At 45.1% G+C, this 27,345-nt stretch overlaps 1 protein-coding gene across 8 annotated transcripts in view; it reads right to left on the minus strand.

The window, feature by feature from the left end:
• Positions 1-310: 310 nt before the first annotated feature.
• The window catches only part of LOC133489044 (tensin-3-like), a 33,245-nt gene continuing 6,210 nt past the window's right edge, over positions 311-27,345 (minus strand). For 2 of the 8 annotated variants that reach the window (XM_061797692.1, XM_061797695.1), the window contains 24 exons: positions 25,925-26,092; positions 25,688-25,738; positions 25,048-25,170; positions 24,435-24,499; positions 22,623-22,706; positions 19,944-20,056; positions 19,364-19,424; positions 19,213-19,288; positions 19,015-19,144; positions 18,772-18,837; positions 17,056-17,157; positions 11,618-12,787; positions 9,345-9,499; positions 9,124-9,256; positions 8,424-8,510; positions 7,248-7,377; positions 6,645-7,162; positions 6,471-6,557; positions 5,813-5,944; positions 3,761-3,856; positions 2,735-3,272; positions 2,596-2,664; positions 1,460-1,489; positions 311-1,366 (listed from right to left, as the gene is read on the minus strand). In XM_061797692.1, the coding sequence (XP_061653676.1) occupies positions 1,222-1,366; positions 1,460-1,489; positions 2,596-2,664; positions 2,735-3,272; positions 3,761-3,856; positions 5,813-5,944; positions 6,471-6,557; positions 6,645-7,162; positions 7,248-7,377; positions 8,424-8,510; positions 9,124-9,256; positions 9,345-9,499; positions 11,618-12,787; positions 17,056-17,157; positions 18,772-18,837; positions 19,015-19,144; positions 19,213-19,288; positions 19,364-19,424; positions 19,944-20,056; positions 22,623-22,706; positions 24,435-24,499; positions 25,048-25,170; positions 25,688-25,738; positions 25,925-26,092 (4,329 nt within the window). In that variant the 3' untranslated portion in view covers positions 311-1,221. Of the gene's footprint in view, positions 1,367-1,459; positions 1,490-2,595; positions 2,665-2,734; positions 3,273-3,760; positions 3,857-5,812; positions 5,945-6,470; positions 6,558-6,644; positions 7,163-7,247; positions 7,378-8,423; positions 8,511-9,123; positions 9,257-9,344; positions 9,500-11,617; positions 12,788-17,055; positions 17,158-18,771; positions 18,838-19,014; positions 19,145-19,212; positions 19,289-19,363; positions 19,425-19,727; positions 19,912-19,943; positions 20,057-22,622; positions 22,707-24,434; positions 24,500-25,047; positions 25,171-25,687; positions 25,742-25,924; positions 26,093-27,345 lie in introns of those variants that run through there. The other 6 variants (XM_061797697.1, XM_061797694.1, XM_061797693.1 and 3 more) reach the window with 6 other exon arrangements.

Below are 27,345 nucleotides of genomic sequence, written 5' to 3' on the forward strand. Positions count from 1 at the left end.
ATGCGGAAAAAAAATCCAGAAAATAGCTCCAGAATATCCATTTTTTTAGTTTTCCTCCCGCCCGATATTGGTCCATTTTGCCGTTCCAAATATTTGTCTTTCTTTTTCTTTTCTTTCTTGAGTTTTCAAAGTGTGAGGAATGCCACCCCTCGTGGGCCCCAGAGAACTTGGCATGTTTAAGAACACAATTTTGGGTTTGCAGTTAATGATGACTTGCTTCCCCTAGGGGGCGCCGGACGATTTAAGGGGAGCGGTGCTGCTGGTTGAGAAAGACAAAAAAAAAATCCAAAAATATATATCCACAACAAAATGGAACATTTGTTTTCTTTTTTTCAGGGGGCGGGCTGAGAGAGAGGTTTTACAGTTTGACATAAATATTTGTTTTTTTCCTTGACAAACATGCTCAGCTAACTTCACTTATGGCAATATGGCGATTTAACAAGAGGTGACAACAATGTACAGTAGCTGTATGTTGTTTTTCAAAGTAGGGCTCAGCTTGAAAGAAATGGACTTCAATGAGTTTTGAAAAAAAACTGTTACAGACAGATTATTTTCTAGAACTATTTTGAAGTGTTTCATGAAAATGTTGAATGTGGTTATAAGCTGTGGGAGGCTCACTGTGCCACACTTCTGAAAATAATCATCAAGTGGGATACAGTTTGAATGTGCCCTCGCCAAAAGGACAAACAAAAGCACAAGTTGTGATATAAGTGGACACTGTAAGCAGCTCGTGTCATGGGGGGATATATATATATATATATATATATATAATACAGTATATATTAGGGTTTACTTAAAATCATTTTCATCTCTCACACACAAACGCACTCATTTTCATGAAAATGTTGACAGCTTTCATACACACAGAACTTAGAGGAAGGCTTATAATGCTGAACATGGTGAAGTATGGTTTAAAAAAATAAACATTTTTAGGTTGCATAGATCATATATGCACGCCATCCATCCCATGAAAGCAATTTATGTACACGCACACTGCTTTAACACTTTTTCCCTGATTTCATAAGAGAAAAGCATTCATTTAATCAACAATGTTAATGCCCTTACTGTTAAATGTTGACATTGGAAAACTCACATATATATATATATATATATATGTACATGCGTTTGATCATCAAGTCGCGAGAGTCCACATCCAGCGGAATGTCCCGGTCGTAATCGGGTCACGTCCGCAGCTCCTCATTTGTGCAGAAGGCGCTCCTCCTACTTACTCTTCAGCGAGCCGATCATCACCTTGGACACGAAGTTGACGATGGCGCGGGCCGGCTGCTCGGGGTCGTGCTCGGCGAACAGGTGGCACACGTTGTCCATGGAGGTGCCGCTTTTTCTCGCCACGAAGCCAAAGATCCTGCGCGCAAATGGGCCAAAGTGTCAGAAAAAACCCAAATTTGCCTTAAAAGGCTCTTCCGCTTTTGACGTCGTGTCGAAATAACGTGCTTACTTTGCTGAGGTGCAGCCGTCCCTTTTCCACCTGTTATCAGAGGAAGGGGAAAATGAGCACTTGGAAAGCAAAATAAGGTACAGCTGCGCTGCGCCTACGCAAGGCAGCGAGTCAGCCTCAAGTTATTGACTTCAAGGGACATTTTCTGGAAAAACCTAAGCCTCAAAAGTCAAATGAAATCGTCCCATCTAAAAGATATGAACTAAGTCTGTATTGCTTTCTTTGCTCGTTGGAGTCGATCGAGCCAAAGATTTTCAGGCAAGCTTGAGTTCAGATGAGTCAGTGAGCATCTTGCTAAGTTGAGGTGGAGAACAAGTAGCATCACTTTAGCATCTGTTTAGTCAGATTTCATCCAACGGTGTGTATGCAATTTGGTGGCGCAACAACAAACTGATTCATTGGCAACTCATCGAATGTCAAATTCATTGAAAACTATTTTGAGAATCGATTCATCGTTTAGAAATCGTGTTGAACTTAAAATTGCCCAAATCTTTCGGAATTTCAGTAAATACGCTCAGACTTCAATAGCGGACTGATTGTCTTTTGTGTTTAATCAAAATATACCATTTGCAAACATTCACTTACATGACAATGGTCAACATTTTTGCCAATTTTATGACATATTACGGGTCCAACCAGTAACTGAATCCTAATTAAATTGTTTCTGCACTGTCAATTTGAAATCATGTCCTATTTCTGAATAAAGGGCTGGAAATTAAACATTTTCTTGTCCGATTAATCGAAACGGCGACAGATCGATCGATTATTAAAATAATCGTTAGTCGCCATTCATATTCAAATCATTCCAGCGGCTATATTGTACTGAGTGGCCTGTGCTATATTCTCTGTGCCTCCCAAGGTCCATTTATGATTCTATGGCTAGCATCACTTTTTCCTCCTGTGGTGCCGTCACACACACACACACACAAAAGGTTGAAAAAAGATAGCAAAAATCAAAACACACTTGGAGCGTTCATCCTTTAGAAGCTTCAAGTGTTGCTGGTGTCTCGCAGTTTTGAACTCCACATTTTGTTCGACTTTTCAGGCCCATTTCCCAAATGCTCCTACTTTTTTTGCGCTATTTGACTTTGGTGCTATTGGTTCCACTGTCATTCTTTCCCAATAATCTCACTCACTTTCTATCTTGAGGGTCCAAAGCACAGAATATGACCGTGTTGACGTTGTAGTGCCTCCTAAAGAAAAGCCTACAAAGCAGACAAGGAAGGTTGTTATTCCAACTATGGGATTTTGTGTGTGTGTGGGTGTTCCACTCACTTCCTCTGGTTGTCGGTGAGGGTGATTCCCTGCGAAGACACCTTGAAGTGGACCACTGTGGAAGTCGGAGGGGGGTTGGAGCTCAGAGTCATGCCTGTGGCTTTTTGCACCGCCTGGACTCCTGTGAGCGATTCCATGTCCACCGAGCCCAGGTACCAAACATTACAGGCTATATACAAACACACACACACACACACACATCGAAATTGTGTCACTTGTACCATGGAGTGGAAGCCAAACCCAAGTGCTCTTAGAAATGACCTGCTCCCTGTTTGAGTAGTTCTGCAGCAGAGTTGGTGACCGACTGTGACGTGTTTTCCACCACATCTTCGAGAGGGTCTAAAAATACGCAAACAAGTTAGAGAGAAAAAGAAACAGTCTAACCTAAAAATAGGATTCACATAATATTCCAACAGAATCCAATGCAAGCAAATGTGTGTGTGTGTGTGCACGTTTTGACCTCTGTCTGGTATGATGAGTTTACAGGGCAGGGCCAAGGGAGTTATTGAATGTTGGCAAACCAGCGCAGTTAAACTTCCTATAAAACAAAATGGGCACAGATTAATGACGACACCAGTTTTGGTTTAAAAAAAAAAATAAGCTGCTGCCTCCAACAATGTCAAAAAGGTCATTATTTAACTATGACTTGATTTAAAAAGACGGTCTTGCAATTGACTGGAGATCCGTCCTGAGTAGAACCGTATATTGGCCAACATTAAAAAGTCTACACTTTTTGCTGTAACGTTACAAATAACAGAATTGACCTCTCACTATTGAAGTAATATATTCATACAAAATTTTGGAATGATTAGAATCCTAACTTTGTGGGCTATGGAGAGTACATTTGATTTGTTGCTTTGGTGAAAGTAACACAAATATATCAATACATGATTGAATTTTGGTCTTGAAATAAACCAAAAAAAAGTCTGGATTGTACGATGCAACAGTGAACAACAGAGGGCAGCGCTGTGCGCGGAATGATTGTTGAAAAGCAGACAAATGATGTCACCGTTCTTTATCACTCACCAAAATAGGGCTCGTTGGGGCAACCCTTCAAGCGAACACCCTTCTGCGTGCACTCAATCAGGAAGTGGCGCACTAATTCATTGGCAAGCTCTCCGCCTGCCAAACACACAAAGCAAGCTCATTACTTCGTCACCATTGCCCGTGGCCTGTTTTAGAAGTAGTCCACCGACTCATCGGGAGCAAAAACAGCAGCGGCCCGGGTTATTCCCCAAAACACACCGAGTTGCTCTCACTCGTCAAATGAATGGGATTACCATTCCACAGAAGAGCCTCTGAGGGGGGGGCTAGGAGCAGCTGAGGAATGTCTCGACACAAAGGCTCGGAGAAAGACCCGCTCCTTGGGATGGGTTGGGTTTCACACTAATAAGGAACCACAATGGAATAAGCTGAGAGTTGGGAGTTGGGGGGGGGGGGGGGTGTCATGATGTCACCACAGGTGCCTTTGCACTGCAATGGGATGATGGCAAACAAAAGGGACAGGTGTGTGTGTGTGAGTGTGTGTGTGTTTTGGGATGGTTCAAATAAGCAGTTGCCAGAAAGGTATGTAAGTACACTTTGTGCTGTTAGGAGTGAAACTTAAGTGTATTTGACTGCACATCGTGGTTGTTTTAACGGCCCACGGAGGTACGCTGATATGCAACTCTCAATGTTCCTTTCTTTCACCTGGAAACACACCCAGAGAACATTTGGTTTCCCGCAGACGATGTTTTGGTTCCAAAAAGAACCCTTCTTGCGCAACTATCTCCCTTCTGTTCAGGGTCCCTTCTCTACGTGGGACAGGAGGCTTCCCGGGATAAGGCCCCGGCCGGGACGGGAGCAGGCCTCTTGGTTTGGTGGGGCACATCGTTTTGTTTAGCGGTGGAACATTAGCTGTTCATCTGAGACTGTTTTGCTTGGTTTCGCAATGATGCCCGAGAGGAGCCGTACGGTGTGAAAAAGGGGAGACTCTCGGGTTCCGGTCCGCAGGCGAGTACAGCGGCTGGTAACACGAGACGGCTTTGGGTGCGATTGCCAGGGTGTCCCTGCGACTCAGAGACCAACCCAGATCATTTACATTGACATACATTGACAAGAAAAAGGTTTGTTTGTTTGTTTGTTTGTGGAAATTCTACGAGAGTTCCTGAAGGGCATTGTGTCAAGTGTGGACGAGGAGCTTACCCCAGTTTCCATTCAACACGAGGGAATGGGGGCAACCCGTCTCATCACTGACTAACTCCAAAGCTGATTCACTACTGGAGATCATGGAAGGTAGCAACCATCAGGTGGATTTCCATGAAAATTGACTAGCACGGAAGCTGCATTAAACCGGAGTACGGAAAGATCCAATTGACTCCAAAATGGAGTCTCTAGCCATTACCCTGAAACGATATAGGCAATTAACAACAATCTGGCTGAATTTGAGCATGTTTTAACCCCTTCTCATCCAAGTCAGAAAAGGCCCAATCTCGTGACAGATTAACCTTTGGAGTGCGGTTTGTGATTTCTCGATTTTTTTTTTCTCCTTTTGCCTCCCCGATCTGCTTCGAAAATGGCTGGGGCTGACACTTGTCAATGTTAAACTTGACTTGTTCAGTGTTTATTAGGAGAAGTCCTTGTGGGATGTGAACTCTGAGTTTGGCCGAGTTCTGTGAAAGCTAACGATGGCCAATCAGGAAGCTGTTGCGGGACACAAGTAGTTTTTTGCCAAGTGTTTGTATAACGTGTCACACAAGTCATTCACCGCAATAGGACTGACCGTGAGAAAACTTTGCAAATGCAATGTAGTTACCAGCTAAAGTCAGCTTTTGTTTTCGATGACCATTTGTTCATTTTGAGTATTTTTCAGCGAATAACGTGAATGGTTTGCCGTAGCGGCCAGTTTTTCCCCCCCGTGTTTGGTCTGTCACATTTAATAAATCATTTAGGATGTTCCAAAAATGTGTGTGTGTGTGTGTGTGTGTGTGTGTGTTCCCCGCCTAAGAGAAGTGAGCCACCGCCACACACGAGAAACCCGAGTCTATATTCTGGACATTCCAAAGTGAACAATTTGGCGTCTTTGATACGTTTTCGTACCTTTCTTGCTCTGCTGGAGAACAGAGGGCGGAGCTGTGGCCACCTTCATTGCGAGCCCGTAGGCGCCTCTGAAGGAATGGCTGTCGCGCACAATGAAGCATCCTGGCTCCTTGTCCTTTAAGACTGAAATGGCTGCGTGACAGAAACATCAAGATGGTGACTTTGCTTTAAACACGACTCAAAGAATAATTACACCTCAAGCGAGTATGAAGAGTTTAAAGGAAAGTGGTAACGCGAGAAGAGTTATTGCATCGATACATTTCTGCCATTTCTCTTCAGAGGAGGACCTCCATCGCACACAAGACCTTTGGTTTTTAAGAGTTGCCTTTTGTGTGGCATGTCAGCAGACTTTCCCACCATGCTCCACTCACATGCAACGTCTGAAATTCCCCTTCTTTGCAGTTTTGTATTGGCTAGCTACCCAGTATGTGTGGTTCAAATTTGATCGCAATCGCGTTTATTTTGAACACCTGGAAATTACCCTCAATGGGACAATTTAAACCTGCGACTTTTCAGACATTTTTGTGGGTCTACTCGTGAGATGGACATGAGACTAGCAAATTGCATGTGACTTGGTTGAATGGATTTGAGAATGGGAAAGCCCACAGCATGGTGATTTATTTGTCCAAATTCTAGACATCCTACTATATGAAGCTACCTTGGTCTCTTGAGATGTCAGGCTTGTACCAGAATTTGGATGTGTCTTGTACAAATTTGACAGTAACCTGCTTGCTGGCAAGCACATCTGCAAAACAAACGACAGCAGAATGCATTTTGATTGCTCATCAAGCGCCACTGAGGCCACTAGGTGCTTTACTGGCGCCCGGCTGACCTGGCAGAGGTGAATCGGTCGTCGCCGTCCGAGCCGACAGGTCAGGCAAGACGTTGGGGAAGGGGATACTGAGCGAGCTCCCACTGTGTGGACTTGAGAATCCACTCAAGACTGGGGAGGCCGTTCCTCCATGTTCTCCATCTGATACCCTCTTCTTCTCGGGTAGATGTGGGGGTTGCATCTGGAGGGGCTGCGACTGATTCCCATCCAAGGAGGCGAGGATATCCCTTTCCAAACTCCCGTTTCCGAGCATCAAGGCGGGGGTCGGACAGTGCGAACTATAGCCTAGACCTAAGTCGTCCTGCTCGTCGAAGCTTTGGGCAGGACTGTGGCTTAGGGCGTAGCTAGCCATGCGGCTTCGCTGGCCGCTACGAGGCGAGCTGTGGGCATTTGGCGCCGGGTGGACGTGTTGGTGGCCATAGTCCAGTGATGTGGAGTGCAGGGGGGCTTGCCTCTTGGAGGGGAAGCTGGTCAAAGAGGCTTGACGGTTCAGGACGGGATGCTGGGTCACTGATGGACTTGAGTTATGAAAAAGACAGGAGATGGTCAACAGTGATAACGCAGTGACTTTACCTTTACAAACAGAACTAGACGGAATCTTACCCGCCTGTCCGCTGACGGGACCCAACAATTGAGGCAGAATGTGTCGCATTTTGTGTCCCGGGGATGTTGATGGTGGAATTTGACACGTCAACTCCAGCATGATTGATCATCTCTGAATATCCCTGCGATTCTGTGTGAGGGCCAAGAACATTTTGTTTTGTTTTGTTTTGTTTTGTTCTGTTTTCTTTCCATTTTCTATTCATCTGAAGTGAAGCGAAACATAACCGAGTTAGGAAGCACATAAAATAGCCACACAATTGGGGAAATATGGCCTTAGGAATGTGGATGCACTGTGGATTGAGTCCAATCAATAACGTGGTTTACAGGAAATGAAAACACGGCTCATCAATCTTCATAAAACTCGCGACCAATTATTTCCGCCACAAATCAGATTCAATAGAGCGGTCTGACATAATTAGCCAAAAGCTCGGCGTTGTTGAGCTTTAGGGGTTTGTTTTCTCGGCCGATGAAGAGACGCTAGTTTCCTCATTTCTATTTCCCACTGTGTACAGAGGAACCTTTTTCAAAAGCCAGGGAAGAAAAGTTTGTCTTTGTGTCATGCCTCCTGGCCCACAGTAACCATGGTGATGAGACAGAACTGAATTTAGCAGGGATTCTGGCCTTGGTGTCTGGTTTTAAGAGGCACAGCGGGGGCAGCGTTTAGTTCCCAGGCCTTCTGTGTTAAAGACGAACAACCGTAGGCTGCAATGGCAACGAGTCAACGATACAGGGAAGTTGAGTCTAAATGACTAAATACAGGACGGCAATATCATCTGTCTATTTGTGGGCACTTCCAGATTCACAGTGTTGCTGTGACGCTGTGCACTGACAGAAGGGCTCCAAACCCACATGATGAAGGGATTAAGTCAATTTCATTGAAGTCCTCCCATGCTGGTACGGCTTCCTATCTCTGAGAACAATCTGGAAGACAGACTCGTCTTCCACCACAGATAAACCCCTCAAAACCAGAAGGGTGTATTTAAATAATCAGACTTGTACGGTCGAAAGAGATTGTCCCATTGAGTCGACGTGCACCAAAACCCAAACACAGGGACCGAAAATCGGTCAGGACAATCTTTGTTTTCTCCCTCAAACCATAATTGTAAATATGTAGTCACAGAGCAGGCGCAATCACGCAATGACCTAACTACTTGTCTTCAAGGGATGTAGGCTTACCGTGGTCTGTCCTGAACCCTCCATAGGAATGAATGCTGGGAGGTGGAGTTTGCCGGAGTGATTGAGTCAACTCTGACATATTTTTCACTGAAACGACAAAACCAAGACTACATTTGTAATGCACTTATTACTATCTACTCATCATAACACCTCAAGGGCACCTCAACATTAGCCAGGAAGCAGACTAGCATCTCTCCGGCGAGTAGTCGTTATTTTTACATTTGTCAGCAGCGGGACTTCAACGGTAAACCTTTAGCTCCAAAATGCAAGTCCTTGCAGATGACATACCGCCGCCCAATTCGAAACCTGACCAAAGACGACCTGGCACAGATGTACCAAACCACCCATTTCCACTGCATCGTTTAGGTCAGCATTTACAGAATCCTCCTGGTAAGGTGTTCTTGGTGTTCCGGGCATATCCGCCTGGAAGAAGAGCTTTGGGTAGCTCGAGGACCTACACCACAGGGACTTTGACAAACAGGTGGTCAAGAAAACCGAGGGCATGCATAGGCACCCTTGGATTGGCACCCTTGAGTAGCTGGATGGACAATGAGCACCGCTAATCTTTTTCCGAACTATTTACCAGAGACGCATAAAATAAAAACCATTGGAGTGACATCAAGCAAGAGCATTTGAGGGCCAAAAAGCTGCACTTTAGATGTGTTGGAAAAGCAACAAGTCAGTCATTGCCTCGACTCACCGTAGGGTGTAGGTGGAGATATCGGGAAGGCGGGCGTGGCTGGAGTCATGTCACACCCGGCTTCAACACCACTGTCTGTGTCTGGACCTTGCGCCCTGTAGTCACCACTGTCGCTCCTGCACAACAAGGTATGCTGGAGACAAAAAAAAAGTACATCCATATTGTATAAACGCGCTTGTAACAGATAAAGACCGAGGGAAAACCTGTGCCATTGAATGCACCTGGGACTGTGGTGCACAGGGTGAGTACGTCCTCTGACTTCCTCTGTATTCCTCCGGCCCCGTCCACCCTGAACTGCAGAACCTTGAGTGATCTGTGACATCACTTGCTTGACGACTTAGACTCCGTGTGACATCCCCTTCATTGGACTGGGCAGCTGGACGCACACACACAACCACAGAGGCAATGGTGGGTCAGTAAATGTAAAATAAATCCTTTATATTCCTCTAGATGGGGTTGCGCCACCACGTTGGCCAAGGTGTTTGCACATCTGGGTCAAGGTTTGGCGAGTTTGGGGTTCAAATCTCGGCCCTGAGCTTCCCTGTGTGGATTGTTCCTGTTCGCTCTGCGCGCTTCTTCCTCCCTCATTGCAATTCGTCTGTTGGTGTGAAGGCTTTTTTTGTCGATAGCTATGTTCCCTGTGATTGACTTTTGATCAGTCCAAATGGTAGCCTACACCAGCTGCAATAGCCTAAAGACCATAAGAGGCATAGAAAATGGTTATGCTAATGGCTACTATTGGAATATCCCTCATCCAAATTCTGCTGGGTTCCTCGAAGGCTAAAAATGCCCGCAGTCATGTTTTGAGAGGACAGCTGAGGAACACTGGGGTGCTATCTGTTGGGCCAGTGTGTGCATGTGGGGGGGGGGGACTACTCTGAGAAACGTCACCACTCAGCACCAGGGTGTCAATTCGAACCCTAACCCAATGAGCTCAGGACTGACCACCCCAAAGAAGTGCTCATGCTGTGGCTCATTAGTCACATTGTCTGGTGATCGACCATAGCTGTCATGTCATGTCATTGTGGTCACTTAGTCACTTTATAAACTGTGTTCATCTGGTTTTTTGTTTACTAATCCAAACACAGTATTCGAGAATGAAGTTTTTGCTACGTAAAAATCCTAATAACTCAATAGGGTAATGGTAGCAAGCAATGTCTGTGTTATTAGACAATCTGACAGTACCAGACAACTAGTGAAATAATACAAATTGGCGCTCTGTCCATACACACAGACAGGTAGGCTCCTTTGGCATCAAATGGAAAAATATTTGCCTGCAGGCTCGCAGTTCCCTCTTGAAAATTCCTCCGGCTAATAATCACCTCCACCAGCCAACCGCAAATACATGCTGGAATTGTGATTCACACACCGCCAGATGGATGACTGCCTTTTCTCTCTGCCTCATTAGTTTCCTGCTAAAAACACCAACTTAAGTGCAACCCAGCTGTCATTGACCATTCAACGAGTTAAGAGAGTGAAACCGAATAACCTTGTTGTTTTTCTGGGTCTGAATCATTGTAATTTGAAGACGATGGTCCTGTGTGACTTTTCTGGAATTGTCAACATCACACGAAAAGCTGTGAAAGCACTTGCGCCACTGCACTTGGTTTTCGCGGCGCCCATGGGGGAGGGCACAGAAAGGCGCAGGGATGATGCCGGCACTACGCAAGCTAGCCCGTATTTGATGCTGGTTGCTAAGCAACTGAACAAGAAGTAGCCTGGTGCCTTCTCCCGCTGGTTTGGGTGGATGTCTGTCCATCCATCCAACCATCCATCATTATGCTTTATCCCAGCTGACTTCTCCTGGACTGTTCGCCAGTCGAGTCACAGTGCACATATTGAAAAGGTTATCCGCTCACACTGCCACTGAGTGATAACTGAGCCCATGCTACCTGCAGCAAAATAAGGTGAGGTCATCACGACACCATGGGTGACTGAGCTGGTAATCAATTTCTGAAATTCGACACAATAGCAAAACCAATGAGCTAATAATGATAAGGATGCATACTGAGATGTCTTAAAACAGAGACGTTGGATCTTCGCCTAGCTAAGATTTCCCAAAAACTGACTTTACGAAGTTTGCGGACAACATGTATAGTTTTTTTAAATCTACTCATATTCATGTGGACATGGTCTGATTTATTGATACTCTAATGTGCAGAATATGTATGTAGGAACTCTTTGAGGGCCAATGTTAAAAAGGTCCTCTCTCTCCTTGTGTAATGTGCTGATCCCCCCTCAGATAGCTATACAGACAGGTCTGAACAGCGCGCCGACCTGCGAAACATACTGAAAACATCTGAAAAAGCTGGCAGCAACCCTGTTATTTCTGCCACTCAAACATGCCGGGGTGGGAGAGGGAAGGGCTGTTCACTGCACTGTGCAGTGGAGAAGAAATGATGTCTTGCAAAGTTACATTAGCTGCCTCTACCTAAACAACTTCTCAAACATTTTGCTTCATCAAAACCACATCAACACTGATTGACTCTCTTACCGATCCGCTGCATGTTGTTCTCGCAGAATCGCAGATCGATGCCATTGGAGCACTTGGAAGCCGAGCCGTTTACGTGCGCTCCCCCGTTTCTCTTGATGGAGCTGCTTTGGCTGGAGAGCGGCATGAAAGTGGGGTCCAGGTCCATGATGAGCTGGTTGAGCTGATCAATGGAGTTGTCAATGTCCATGGTGAGAGATTTGAACTCGTCATCTCGTTTGTTGTTGTTGTTATTGTTGAGCGTTGCCTGTTCCTTGTGAGGAGCTGTGCATCTCAGAGAAGCCGTTGCCGTGTCCTGTTGCTCCAAGGTTAGGCCTTCTTTGGGTGAACCATTCCTTTGTTTGTTCTCTGGGTACCTTTCTGTATTATTTCCATCCTCAGGCATGTAAATTAACTGTTGTGCGGCAACCATCTGCTGCTGGCGGACCCAGGACTGTGTGGAATAGCTTCCCTGTCTGTAGACATGCTGCTTTGGCACGGAAGTGCTGCTGGGGTTAGAAGTAGCGACAGAGTTGCTCCTGGAGCCAACATGGCCCCTCCTAGCTTCACTGTAATGTCTCTCGTAGTCGTCCATGGGAGAAGGTGCCGGGTGGTGGAGGCGAGTCTGGCTTTGGCTTTGCTGCTCCTCTCCTCCAGGACTCCCGAAGCCATCTGAGAGGAGAGAGTTCTGGCTGCTCTTGTGGCAGGAGGACGACAAGGTCCCAAAGCTGTCCACACTATGCAGATCCTGTCCCGTTATGACCTCATCATCCAGGATGTCTGTTTCCCTTTCTTGAGGACCTCTCGATGGAACGCCATTAATGCGCACTTGAGCTGGGACTGTCTGATGGATACCCACCCTTGGGGGTGGCTCGTCCATCTCCTCCAGTGAGGGGTCCTCCACTCCAAATCCACTCAACAGCCGTTGGAGCTGGACTTTCTCCTGCTGGCTTGGACCCTGGTTGGAGCGGACGGTGACTGAGGTCACGGAGGTGGACGAAGGTGTGGGTCTGTCTGCCCAGATCGAGGTGCTAGACAGGCCCGAGTCGCTGCTGACAGAAAGGGCGTGATCGCTGTGGTCGGGGCTGGAGGTGGCGGAGGTCGTGCAGGCTGCCAGACCCAGCGTGGTATCTCCTCCGTTGGGGGTCTTCTTGGGAGCTGCTTTGTCCTGGCTTAGGCCTTGAGAGCGCGGTGCTGTAACAGAAGAAACAAAACAAAAGTCTTAGGGTATAAATGCCAAATGTTTGAATGCACTTCATAACACAACTGTACACTACAGCAACTTTCCTGACTTTGTACTTTAAGTAATTTTACATTATTTCTAATATGCAAGGTGCTGGCTATATAAATAACTGGTCAGAGGAACACTTGCTGTTTTTAGCAATTCCATAATTATTGCAGGTTCACCGACGGTGTGTTTCACTCAGCCTGACTTTAGTTTTAAACTCAGTGATGGTGCGAATCCAAGAGTGTGAATGGTTCTCGGAAAAAGTTGCTAGCACACGATGGAAGAATCCATCCATATGTCATGGAATTTTTATGAACTGTCTTATTGTGTAATAATTGCATAATCGTCAACCGGTTTATGACTTTTTGCAACACCGATGAATCTTTTTGGGAAATGTTGCCACGACAACTCCTTGCCTCCAATGCTCAGATTGTATAACAGACCCCGAGTGGGTTCTGTGTGTTAGACGGCTGCACATCTTGAGAGTTTTGACCCCTGCATTCCTCTCCCTGCTCCGATCAAGCTAACCCTTCTCCCCACCGACTGCCCCCTTGACCTTTGGCATATGTCTAAACAACCTCTTTAATCCTCGAGAAGCACAGGAGGTCAGTCATTTGTGGCCGGGCCGAGTCGCCATCCATCACAGCGGAGACGTCAGGCGCGATATTCGAAGAATTCTGTCTCACTGTCGGTTTAACTTGATGATTCCACAGAGGAAACTGAAACCGCGCTTCTCACTGGATCTACCGCCTTAAGTTCAAGCCTTTTACTTCACACCCTGACTAGAAAATCTAAATACCAGACACACATTATAATGCTCTCCCTCCTCCTCCAGTATGTATGACTTACCCCCCACATGCACAAACCGGCGGGAACGTGCATCCGGCCTTTCCGAGCAGCTCCACCCGCAGCTTTCCAGTAAATCCCTCTCGTAACATTCCGAGCATGGTGCAAACTACTTTAAAGGCAGATGATTCCCCCTTCCGTGCTGACCGTCACTCGCCTGTCATTTCCCCACACCAGATACTCCTACCTTTTCCGCAACGTGCAGGTGAGCACAGAATGGAAGCCACATCTTCTGGGAAGTTGATGAGGAGCAGAGGCCATGCAGGGACTCAGCAGCAGACAAGGCTTTTTCCCCGCCGGAAAACGTTCAGGGTCAAATCGCTGGAGTGACTTGTTTCTCCGCTGAGAAGGTGAGAGTGTTTGCACTCCACACAGGGAGTGTAAAAGGTGGGGGGGGGGGCTTGACATCTCCAAATAAGGGCAGAGGAATGTAAACGCATGAGGCGGAGCTTAGGGGAAGGGGGCGGGTCAGGGGAGAGGCAGTAACCAGACCTCTTGCCCTGCATCGGAGGGACTACGCCACGTTTTTTTTGGGGGGGTAGAGGCTGGCCCAGAATGAATCGTAGAATGAAAACAACATTCCTCCCTGCAGAATTTTCACTCTTTAATTAAAGCACTTGCCTTCCACTCTTCACAAGAAATGGCAGCCTGCTTGTTCCTCCTCCCACTTGCGTGTCATTCAATCACATTCCTACCATCTTCTATGTACAATATCCTCCAGAAACAGAAATATGGCCAAGACTCACGTTTACATAGACAGCAAATTCTAGAGCACTGATTCTCTGGTGTCGCTCTTCTTTGTTGGCTTGTGGACAGTGAGTCAAAAACATCCAGTGGTCACATGGGTCATTGCGTTTTGTTCTGATAGCACGATGTGTACATACGACTGGGTGTTGTTTAAAAGTTGGGCTGTCTAATTAAGGATAAAAGGTCAAAAAATGTGTATTTTATATGTATTTGAGTGAAAGCGGTAAATTGAATAGATAATAGAAAAATGTTAAATGTACCGAGCCTCGCGCTCAAAATCAGATGCAATAGGCGCCAGTTCAACCCTAACGAGGACATGCGCTGTCGAAAACTTTACTCCTCAATTACTCAATCATGTGCTGATATGCACATGCCATAATACATAATTATGATCAAGAGAGGATTTGTGTGTTCTTGAAGGGGATTTGGAAAGATAACGTGCTTGCTTTGACTTGTGCGGAAGTGGGTCGATCTAATTATTCTCTATTTCAAACTGTGGGTCCCGGGGTCCTCGCATGTAGCCTTTGTAGCCTGTGGTTGGTCCCTAAATGATCCACCACAAGTGTAATATAGCGAGCTTTTTGGAAGACTGCGCAATTAACAAATGGCTTTCCTCTGTTCCTAAATTCCAACAATTCCAGCTTCCAGAGTGTCAAAACGTGGAGGCAAGACTCTGAACTAGAATGATGATTCTTCTACACAGCAACTACTCAAAATGGCAAAGTAGCAAGTAAATGATGAAAGCCTTGCACAGTTGTAAAGCAAGAGTCATTTGTATGATCTTTAACTGTTCTGGGCAGGGAACGCTTCATATTTGTGATTTTCGTATTCAAATTCCAGCTCATTCTCAGAACATTACGAAAGAAAGCGTAAATGTGTTTTTGTGGTCTCTTTGGTCTGTTTACATACAAAATTCATTCTCAATCTTGAAAACAATCAATTAATCGCACATCCCTTGTTTCCTAACAATGGTGTCAGCTAAGGATCCGCTGAGAAAAGTCAAGAACAACTCCTCATCTCAACTTTAACCATCACCAAAATTATATATATTTAATTGCCACTGCCAGTGACGTGACAGGCAGACGGACATCTTGAAATATTAACTTTCTGCAAGATTATAGTATGTGATAAAAATGTACGTATTCACTATTTCTCCTTTAATAACCAACTTCCAAACGTTTCCAGCTGTTGGCGTTTTGTCAGTAAACACCCTCTCCGGGACGCTTTTAAATCCCACTCTTAATTCACACGTAGGGATAAACACACACCGTTACTGACTGAGGGAAAAACAAAAGCCATTGAAGCAAATGAGTTAGCCCCCCCACCCCGCCTTAACACACAATCTTAGCACTTTTGTAGCAAAGAGTTTGGAGACTTCCTTGGACTGCATCACTGTGGAGGCTGTCAGGGAAGGGGACGCCATTTCTACCAGGCTGCCGGGAAGAAGATGTAGAATTCCCACAAAGTCCCGCTCGGATGTGGTGTTTACATGAGAAAGCAGGGCTGTAAATATCAAGTTGCGGCTCTGCTCATGTCTGCTCTTTTTTATTGAGGCATAAATGTCCATGTGAACACAGCTCATTTTCATCAAACTTTCATAAAAGCAGCCAGTGAATCACGGGAATGGGTGGATCTGCATCTATTCTGGGAAGCCGTCGTGAACGGCGCGGTTGCGTGGAGAGCGCTGACCACAGAAACGACAGCACGCCGCCAGCGTCTCCGACTGCCGGGGCGCTACTGAGGGTGTGCGATGGTTAAAGCGCGCCTATTCATTTAATGGAACAGTCCTGAGAACTAAAGTCGCTGCCTTTGAAGCCGGCGCTCACGTACAACAACACTCCTCACTCTTCCCTCTATCTTATCGAAGCCATTGCACGACAAGTCCGTTTTTCTCTTCTGCCCATCTTTTCTAAGTCTTGTTTCGGCACTACAGTAAGCGGTGATGCAGGCGCGTCCTCAGCACCAGCATGACGGTGTTGCGCAGCAGCTGCTCAACTGCAGAGAGGAAGGCACTACAAAGGACTGTAAAGGCTGCTCGAGGATTGTGGGGGCCAGCCTCCCCACCACTACACACATCCTGACCAGTAGCTGAAGAAGACACAACCCATCCTGCACACTCTCTCTTCCATCCGCCCCCCTTGGGCAGGAGGCTACGGAGCATCCGGTGCAGGACCGCCAGGCTAAGGAACAGCTTCTTTCCCGAAGCTGTTAAGACTATTAAACTCAAACAGTGCCCTGTAGCCCCGACAATATGCTACTGGCAAGTCCGCCTTTCTCTTAGTGACGATGTGCACACTCATGGCTGACAACGAGGCACTCTTTAGCAGCCACGCCAGCGGACTATCAAAAAGGAAGAGAGACGGAGGCACAGCTCGCGAGCTAACTCCAAATCGCAATTGTGCCGGATAACCTCTGATACAAACAATGGTGAGTTCCTATTTACTCGGGGAGGGGAACCTAATGCTGGACTCTATTGCGTGTCACTCGGCCCCATTAATGCCATGCTTGTTTTTCTTTTGGTTGGATTTTTTTGGGTGCGTAGTAACTTTCTAATGTGTGTCTATTAGCATTCACAAAACCGGAAAGCAGATATTTGATGAAGAAGGTACGTGTACAGAGAACAACTCCCTTACGACAGTACCTTCAGCATCACACATGTTCTGGTAGGAGTCCCAGCGGATCAGGGGGTCAGCGGTGTTGTAGTCCACAGTAACATCCACGCCGTTATGCCATCTGTCAGCACCTGAGGCCAAAAGAAACATCAAATCTAGTAATAAGTACAACTTGTGCCATCATAACTTATGGAGAGCGATGCAAAAGACATCAAATCCAACTGCATTCATATCTATCATCCATGTGTGTAACTCTCATGTTCAACAGATTGATCTTGGACATCTTAATAAAAAATATGCATATCACATTTGCTTGGAGCGAGACGACCCTTCCATGCACTGTTCCATGCTGCAATTCAGATTTGCCTACTCAAACTGGCACCATAAATCGCCTCATCTAAAGGGATTAAGCACGTCATGTATTGATTTATTTTGGACTACAGTATTGGTTTAAATGCTAGAAATGGGCAATATGGGCGGAATGTCCTACCGCCTGTGACATTTGCACAATCCAATGATGAAAACACAAACTTCCAATTTGTGTTGTTTGTAGTGACACAAACACACTTTGTCTCCATCAGGGCTCTGAGGAAGCACATGCTGGGGCTTTCTACCGCTCTGTCAGCACACATTTAGCACTACATTTGCCATTTCCCCTCTGCAACATCCCACATCCTTTCTCCCCCTAGGGGGGCTGAACAAGGTGGCACGAGGGGGGAGTGTCTGTTTTTCGTACAGCATGTCCCTCTGTGTTAACTAGTGACCAAAAGGGGTTTTGAAAATTTGTGGGGAAAAAGAGGATCTGGAAAAGTTGTTTTTTCCAAAAGTCAAACAAAAATTGGAGTTCAACAGCATGGGTACCGTCACAAATCCGCTGAGACTCCAGCTTAGCAAGGGAAAATATGAACCGCACAAGTGTGTTTCGTTTTTGTCTTTGTCTTTCGTGTTCTTCACCACAGAAGGACTCCTTCACCTCGGGTAAAAAAATAACCCTAGAAAAGGGTCACCGGCAACCGTATCGCTCTAGCAACACTTTCCCCTTCCCTCTCCGTAACGTACATGCATTTGTATTTGGTTTTATTTTCCAGAGGTTAACTTCTCTTTGCACTGTGACAGTTACGCCGGCTACATGTGAAGATCTGTAAGACCTTAACCGATTTTTAAAACATGAGACCAGACATGACAGTTCCAAAATAAAAATGGACATTTGTGTTCGACAAGTTCTTATAGCATGTTGTGTATTCGTCTCCCGATTCAGAAGTTCGGTGTAGGACCAGAACTGGACTTTGAGAAAAGAAAGTGCCACAGGGCAACTGGACTGTCCGAAAATAAGATGAGAAGATGAAGAAGAAAAAGAAGCTAGACTTGACTGTTCCCTCCGCATGTTGTGACCATCGGGCATCATCAAAATGGTGAGTTGTTTCACTTCTTTTGATTCTTATTGTATTTTATTCTTCTTATTATTGAGATCTATGGCCGTTAGGAATGTTAAGATTGCCTGTATGTGATAGCAATATACCTATTGGGCGAGCAAGGAAATTCTACTTCAAAAAAAAACATATATATATATATATATATAAACTCATTTCCTGTAGTGTTACTAAAGTTTGTAATGATGGTGACAGACTAGTTTGACCAACACACTAATTCACTTTATAGTGGTTCCTATGGGAGTGATTGTTTTATAATTAGAACAAATTTCAACTCAAACAGCATCATTCCTTTTTTGATTGAGTTCTATTTACCAGGAATCTTTTCCGGTCCCTCAGAAAAAAACACCTCCACTTTGCCGTACTCTGGAAATCTAGGATCTGAAATACAAGACAAGGATGTCATTGGGAATGATGAGGGAATGTTCTGCGATTGGAATTGTTGTTGCTTTTCAAGATTATTGGTCTTAAATTGCCAAAATGTGTAACTTAAACACGGTGTGCTCTTTGAAAAAGCAGACGAGTCAAGACCTGCTGTTTTGTTTTGTTTTGTTTAACCTTTGTTGGCGGCCTCCATGTCCTCTTTATCGAACATCAGCTTGTAGCCCTGCACTGCTCCCGTGTGGAACTGCAGCTGGAAAATCACGTCACGCTCGGAAGAAACTTCACTCTTGTGGTAACATTTCATCTAAAATGGGAAAAAAAGAAAATACAGTGACGCTGATGTCATTGGGGTATATTTATTTTTCTTCTTACCATAATGTCCCCTTTGAGAAGCTGGGCAGGCTCCAGAGTGACGCAGATCCGCCCCCTGTGGCCTGGACCGATGTGACTGTCAAGGAAAAAGGAGGACTCACACTAATGAAGTCCAAATTCGGAATAAAAGTAGTGTGACGGCGCTACTTACTAGATTCCTGATGAATACACCGCTTGCATTCCCTGGTAGACCTTGACATACGGTCGACATACTGGAAAAGAAATACATGGATTTGCGGGAATTATGACGTTCATGATATTTGAAATGCAAAAATGGGCTGCTTTATTGGGTGTATGGGTTCATTTTCAAAAGGTAACTAGTCACATGACATTTAAACGTACGCCAAAGTGTGGGACCAAAAGGATAATGGCTAACAACTAGCATGAAAAGAACCATCGACGTTGCCAACAAACTGAATTTTGTTCACTCTGTTATGTTGAATCGTTTTGTTTTACAGCGGTTAACTTATTTTTACACTTACAAGTACGACAACTTACAAGTGTTGAAATCTTACTTTTCTTTTTTGCATTGCATTGCAGGCCGGATGAAGCGCTCTTGCAGTCTGTATTAGAGCCAAAGGCCATCAATTTCCCCTGCTTTAAAGACTGCCTGTGTCTGAGCATGTGCATGCGTGTGCAAAAGACTCTGATGTGGTCACGTCTGAATTCTTTCTAACGCTCTTTTCGAGGCGCTGCAGCTGTGTGTGGCGGTAAACAAAAAGGCTTTTAACCTCCAGAGGACTCAAAGTTGGGGATTCCGTGGAGGATGACGCAGTGCAAGAATAAAGGGGAGGCATTGATCTTCATGGATCCGCTTAGGAGGCTGTTGAGGATCCAAACGTACCTAAAAACACGCAGAGATTGATCAAAGTTGGACTGTCAATTTGGGAAAGTTTGAAAAATGACTTATTGTTTGCATATTTATATCTTCCTCTTGTTGAAACAGTTACTCAAACTTACAAGTCATCAACATTTTCTTCTTCTACAAATGATTGATTATTCAAATTGGCTACTTTAGTACAAATCTTGCAAAACTGGTAGCAAAATACTGCTATTGGCAACTTGGTCAAACACAAGCCCAATTCCAATGAAGTTGGGACGTTGTGTTCAACAGAATACAATCATTTGCAAATCACGGTCAACCTAGATTTCATTGAATACACTACAAGGACAAGATTTTGAATGTTCAAACTGATCAACTTGATTGTTTTTAGCAAATAATCATGAACTTGGAATTTGATGACTGCAACGCGTTGCAAGTCATAGTTGGGAGAGGTGGCAAAAAAGACTGAGAAAGTTGAGGAATGCTCATCAAACATCCCGCAGGTGAACAGGCTCATCGGGAACAGGTGGGCGCCATGATTGCTTCCCTGAATTGCTCAGTCGTTCACAAGCAAAGATTCACCTCTTTGTCAACAAGTGCGGGAGAAAATAGTCCAACAGTTTAAGGACAACGTTCCTCAACGTACAATTGCAAGGAATTGAGGGATTTCATCATCTACGGTCCATAATATCATCAAAAGGTGCAGAGAATCTGGAGGAAGCGGCAAGGCCGAAAACCAACATTGAATGCCCGTGACCTTCGATCCCCCGGGCGGCACTGCATCAAAAACCGATATCAATGTGGAAAGGATATCACCGCATGGGCTCAGGAACACTTCAGAAAACCAATGTCAGGAAATTCAGTTCGGCGCTACATCCGTAAGTGCAACTTGACACTCTACTATGCAAAGCAAAAGCCATTTATCAACGACACCGCCGGCTTCTCTGGGCCCGAGCTCATCTAAGATGGACTGATGCAAAGTGGAAAAGTGTTCTGTGGCCAGACGAGTCCACATTTCAAATTGTTTTTGGAAATTGTGGACGTCGTGTCCTCCGGGCCAAAGAAGAAAAGAACCATCCGGACTGTTATGGACGCAAAGTTCAAAAGCCAGCATCTGTGATGGTATGGGGCTGTGTTAGTGCCAACGGCATGGGTAACTTACACATCTGTGAAGGCACCATTCATGCTGAAAGGTACATACAGGTTTTGGAGAAACATACGCTGCCATCCAAGCGACATCTTTTTCGTGGACGCCCCTGCTTATTTCAGCAAGACAATGCCAAACCACACTCTGCACGTATTACAACAGCGTGGCTTGGTAGTAAAAGAGTGCGGGTACTACTAGACTGGCCTGCCTGCAGTCCAGACCCGTCTCCCATTGAAAATGTGTGGCGCATTATGAAGCGTGAAATACGACAACGGAGGCCCCGGACTGTTGAACGGCTGAAGCTGTACATCGAGCAAGAATGGGAAAGAATTCCACCGACGACGCTTCAACAATGAGTGTCCTCCGTTCCCAAACGTTTCTTGAATGTTGTTAAATGAAAAGGTGAGACGTAACACAGTGGTCAACATGAGCCTTTTTTGGACCGTGTTCCATTCCAAGTCAAATTCCAAGTTCATGATTATTTGCTCAAAACAATCAAGTTGATCCGTTTGAACATTCAATATCTTGTCTTTGTCGTGTATTCAATTCAATATAGGTTGAACATGATTTGCAAATCACTGTATTGTGTTTTGATTTCTGTTTAGCACAACGTCCCAACTTCATTGGAATTGGGCTTGTAGAGTGTGTTAACTTGACTATTAGCAACCCTCATGTCATTGTTGCGACAGCTTTGACATTAGCATTCCGTCTTAAGCTACCATTATGTGGGTATGTTTTTTTTTTGTTGTAGTTTTTTTTAATTTCCATTATTAGCTTTAATGAAAGTTATGTTAATTTCTCACATGTTGATTGCAGTAGCTACCGTGTTAGCTTCTGTATTTGACACTTAGTGTGATAGCTATTTTGATGACTGCGATTTTCCTTCGATAGCTATTTTAGCCTCAAGTGCCCCAACTGAGCATTTTTTTGGCACACAGATTGTGTTAGCTTCATTTGATACTTCTTCTAGCTTGATCATAAGCGACATTTGATAGTAGTATTGATCGCTAAATGGTTATGTTAATTTCATGGTTGTTGTGTTGGTAGCTTTTATACATATGTTAGCTTCAAGTAGCATGACAGAAGTATTATTTTTTGGGGCACGTAGGCTGTTTTAGCATCATTGTTAAGATTCATTTGATTCTTCTAGCTTCATTTTGGCAGAATTGTATAGTTATGCTGTATTAATCTGATATTAGTCCTGTTCATAGCTTGATTATTACTTCAATTGAATCGTTGCTAGGTTAGTTATTTATAGAAGCTAATAATAATGTTTACAAATTATGTTTGGTTCATGTCCACTGACTGAGCAATTAATGGCAGGTTGTGTTTGCTTCATTCTATATTTGTGTTACTTTCAATGTAAGAAAAAGTCCAAAGTCAGAGGAGACATGTCCCAAATAGTTGAGTTACTACACCAAAAGTAGTTTTGGTTCTTACCGTTTCTGTGAAGGCGTCATGAGAGCAGACACCTTATCATCGTAGTATTTCCTCATGGCGAAGCGGTCCAATGCCTGATCAGCACTTTGAAGCAAGACAGGGTGGCGAGGGTTAGCGTCAATTGATTAAACACTTCCAGCAACGATGACTCAGAGAGATACAACTTGTGCCGCCCCTGTAATTAACGTGCGTTAACCCTGACTTGCACAAGGTCAACACAGACACACATGCATACACACGCATAATGGCAAAGAGTGAAAGTAAGCCGAGGGACGAGGGATTCCCGCAGAGAGGAAGAGAATGGCAGCTTTAAGTAAACAGGGAGGCGGAGAGGAGGGAGTGTGTGCACAACTCTGCCATTCAGGCATCCCTAAAACCAACAAGCGTTGGGGGCCTTTTCAGCCTGACCCTCGTGCCTCCCCCCCAAACCCCCCTACGCAAATCTATTCTATTGCAAATCTGATGCATTGTCTTCCTCTGACTCTCTTTTTTTAGGCCTCGTCTTTCACGTTCACCTTCCCGGCTGCGTCCTCCTTATGGGACTTTCACACTGAGATTTTGCAAAATAGCCGCTTCGATGCACCTCTGCCTTTTGTACGGAACCCATTTAAGGTTTTCATATACCGGCGACTTAGCACCGGTGGAAATGGTGGTTCATTTCAAACAGGGTCAAAATGACAACTTTTACAGGAAGTGTAAAAGGGGCGGAAGTCGGAAACAGAAAGGGTGGCGTGTGCTGAAAGGGACTACAGTGCATGGTGGTATAACACATGAAGCCCCTTTCGCAAAACTGGTAGTTTTTTTCCGTGCAGCACCGAGATGGGATGGAGGGAAGAAATGGGCAATTTTCCCTTTTAGGAAATAGTATCAAAGCTGCGTGTCCCGCAATGCCGAGACATGGGTGAGAACCTTCTGTTTCATTGTTCTGTATAAACAACAACAACAAGGATTGGGGAGGGCAATTTTCCGCCTTTGGGGGTAGTATCGTAGTCATAACAGAGGTGTGCCCTGCAGTGCCAGTTTGGCTGTTTTGTATAACTGGCAGCGACTCAGAATGGGGGCACAAAGTTGACCCGGCCAAGCGCCACCTGGGGAGGGAGTACTACGTATATCCATACCAAAAGTCTGACACTGTCTCTGTGTAAGCGTATTCCACAGTGGGACAGGAATGTGAAGTTTAACGCCTAGCCTCTTTCACACTGCCTCGTTGTCACCTTTTGAATGTTCTGGAACGGCACGGACTGAGGCTGACGAGGCGGTAGTATCAGAATCGTAACAGAGGCAGGATGATGCCTGCGTGGAATGGTCTTCCGTCGTGCCCGGATAAGCCTTTCGCTCACTCTATGTCCATCCACTATTTTAGACCTCACACGGATGCTGGCACCGAGGTCATCACGTAGCAAATTTTGGGGTTCCGGGATGCCATGCCCCTGTATGCGAGGGGCAATATCCTGCTTTTCTGAGTTCTGTGTAAAAGGCAAAGGTGGGTAAATGTTTTCAGGTTGGACTCTGATGCGGCAATTTTTTTACAGGGTCTGTGGAAGATACACGGATGTCGTGAAAGTGACACCGTGCCTGCCGGCAGCTGTTACACTCACTACTTGTCTCACTCTTGAGCTGACTCATGTCATTCTGCATGGGGTGATTCATCACTTTTCCTTGTTTTCTCTTTGTCAGCCTCTGAATCACATTGACCTCGAATTACACGAGTTGACTTATTTTGCGGTCGGTCGAATGAGTCACGATGCATTGTTGCGCTTTGTTCGCTGTGTAGAACACAAACGTGGACATTATAGACACATGAGCCTTTACCTGGCTGATACATCTGTGAAATTCACAAAGGATGAAATGACAACACCAATTCGCCCTTTGCCGCCCTAGGAAACAGAAGGACAGGAGACGATGAATAATGTTAAGCACAACATCGAAATATTCTTCATTAAGCCAATCCTTCAAAGTCAAACAAAATCCGCTCTGCGATGCGTAGTTCGGATTTCAAAACACTTTTAACCATTGAAATTAATGACAATAGAACAGTCGCCATCACACGGGCAATATTTACATTCTTTAAGATCATACTTGGGTATAAATATATTCAATAATAGCATGATATTAAATAATAAATGAACAGTAATAGTGAAAAGATAAAAGACTTGAAACTGTAAATCAGAAGAAGTGTCTCGTTGACGTATTTTTACGTTGGGCAACTTTTGGTCCGATGATGAAAAATACCGGTGTGAACGCGATAAGCCCCAACGTGCGCACAATGTAACATTTTCTACTTCGGTGCCAACTGCAAGGCTGAATACAGCATCCCCGCTTTAAACGTCAGGCCGCTTTCGTGTTCTGCGCGCTGAGGAAAAGAACCGTTTTTCGTTGCCATTTTACGAGAAAACAACAACAACAACAACGTGCGAACGCTTACCCTGCAGTGGATAACCACGACGTGGAGCGGGTCCGCATTGAGCCAGCTCTCCATGGCTTTGCAGATGGTGCAGATCTTATCGAGAGGCGGCGCGTGCATGTCGGGCCAGCCCGTATCCAGGGTCTAAAAACGCACAACAATGCAATATGAATCCATCAAATACAATTCTCAAAGTTTGAATGACCAAGTACAACAAAGGACGTTTGGTCTTTGTAGAGGATCTATATTGTGTATCATTTTTTTTTTTTTTTAAATAAATAAATCAAATCAAACCCTACCCTGTTTATCTTCATTGGCAATTGAAAAACATTACATATGAACATTAACATCGTGAACATACGAATGTGACTTCCGACACTTATTTTTGGATTTCTTATCTATTTTATTTTAAGTTCTTTTGGCCAACGTGATAAAACATGATTGTTGAGCCTGCTTGATTTTTTTATTTTCGGACAGATAGAGAGGGTCTTCGGCGGTGACGTATTTGACAAATTTGTACGCGAGTAGGAACACACTGCATGCGGTCTATCGCTACGCTACACTAATGCAGCGGAGAAAAGTCATACGGTAAATATTTGTATGAAAAAAACGAGTTCATTAATGTAATGTCCTTATATAGACACATCTGCCCCAAATGTACCTTTGGATTCATTCTTGACAGGTCGTGTCTTTTCTCCGACAGGTTGATAATCTGAGAAAAACACGGGCACTGAGTCAATCGGCATGTTCTTTTTGTGCATTGATTGTCTAAATAGCTCAAGCACAGATGAGCTCAGCATGACAAAAATCGATCCATGCAACAGTGACATCAATGCCGCGTGCACTTTGACATGTGGCCACAACAGCAACGACAGACTGTAGGCGCCATGGCGCTGACCAGGTAATTGTCCGCATGCTTGGACTTGAGCATTCGAGTGACATCCTTCAGGTTGTGAGCGTAGATCTCTTCCAGGCATCCCCGGGGGAAGGACACGGCAATGATGCGCTCCGTGATGTACGTCAGGTCCAGCTCGTATCCCTCCTCCATGTCGAAGGTGGGGCCCTCCTGTGGAAAGATACGGGTGAGTGGGCGGCCTTCGAGCCACTTGCCACAGGTGACTTTACTCGAGTCAATATTTAACGGGCAAAGTCCTCAGCGCTTGTCACTGTGCCCGAGTTTCCCGCCGATATACTCGGAGAATGACCTCAGTGGAGAGAGCGGGTGTGTTTGCACAGTAACGGTCGTCGGTTTAGCGCCACGAATCAGCAACGTATAGGCTTGTTTATTTTGAAAGATTAAAACCACTCATCTCCGCTGCAAAGAGACCGGTACCGGTACCGGTACCGGTGACAGTGACAGTGACATGACAACAAGAACATGGGGAAACACAGCTCCAGTCGAAACACGACGGCCTGAGTGGATGACGTGTCGTTCTGAGCTCATTACGATGGACTTCCTGGTCGGTCTACTTCATTCATAGATAAATGGGACCTTTGTCAGAAAAAGCACTGGCAAAAAATGTTCCGGTCACACAGTGAAAGAAACACCTGTCATGCTTAATACACGTTGAATTTATTACAACTTCCCATCACCCTTATTTCCCCAAAGTGTCATGGGAAATGTAGAATAATGTCACCCATATGAATTGACGTCGCTTGGATGTAGGCCTGAGCTGATATCATGTCGTTCTTGCAAACCTACAATAATCGCGACTGCCTCAACAGCGCCTCTGCTGGTTACAGCCGAGTAGTGCACTCCCTTTGGTTTCCATTTGCTTACAAATAAAGTCACTGTCAGGCGGAAACATCATATGTCCAAATTTCTTCAATGTTATATTTCTTCACAAATCTTTACCCTTGGTCAGTCACCACATGGGTCTGTTATTTATTGTATGTATGTATTTTTACAAATGTGTTGAAAGTGGCGTGCTTTCTTTGTCCATGCATACGTGGTGTTTTTTTTTGGGGGGGGGGGGGGGGGGGTTTCCTGAAAAGTCACGATCTTGGAGATGCAAGGATTCTGCTCGATTCCCGAAATACGGCATCTGGCTCAAGTCTACTATAGCTAACGTTTTAATGACAGAGATGACATCATAAATCACTTGGTGCCAGTGGCATTTCTTGATAAATGACAATTGGGACTTTGATCCAAAAATAAGCATGCAAACAGTTTAGCATTGCCAAACGAGGCTAAACGATATCATCCTCCTTCTCGCGTAACCCTCTGACTCTGATGGTTAGCAGTGATGAAACTATTGACAGTCAAGAACGTGCCTGACAGTCAATTGTGAAATGACCGCAGGCTACATCCCGGCACGG

The sequence above is a fragment of the Phyllopteryx taeniolatus genome, chromosome 14, assembly GCF_024500385.1.
Source record: "Phyllopteryx taeniolatus isolate TA_2022b chromosome 14, UOR_Ptae_1.2, whole genome shotgun sequence".
NCBI classification, from domain to species: Eukaryota; Metazoa; Chordata; class Actinopteri; order Syngnathiformes; family Syngnathidae; genus Phyllopteryx; species Phyllopteryx taeniolatus.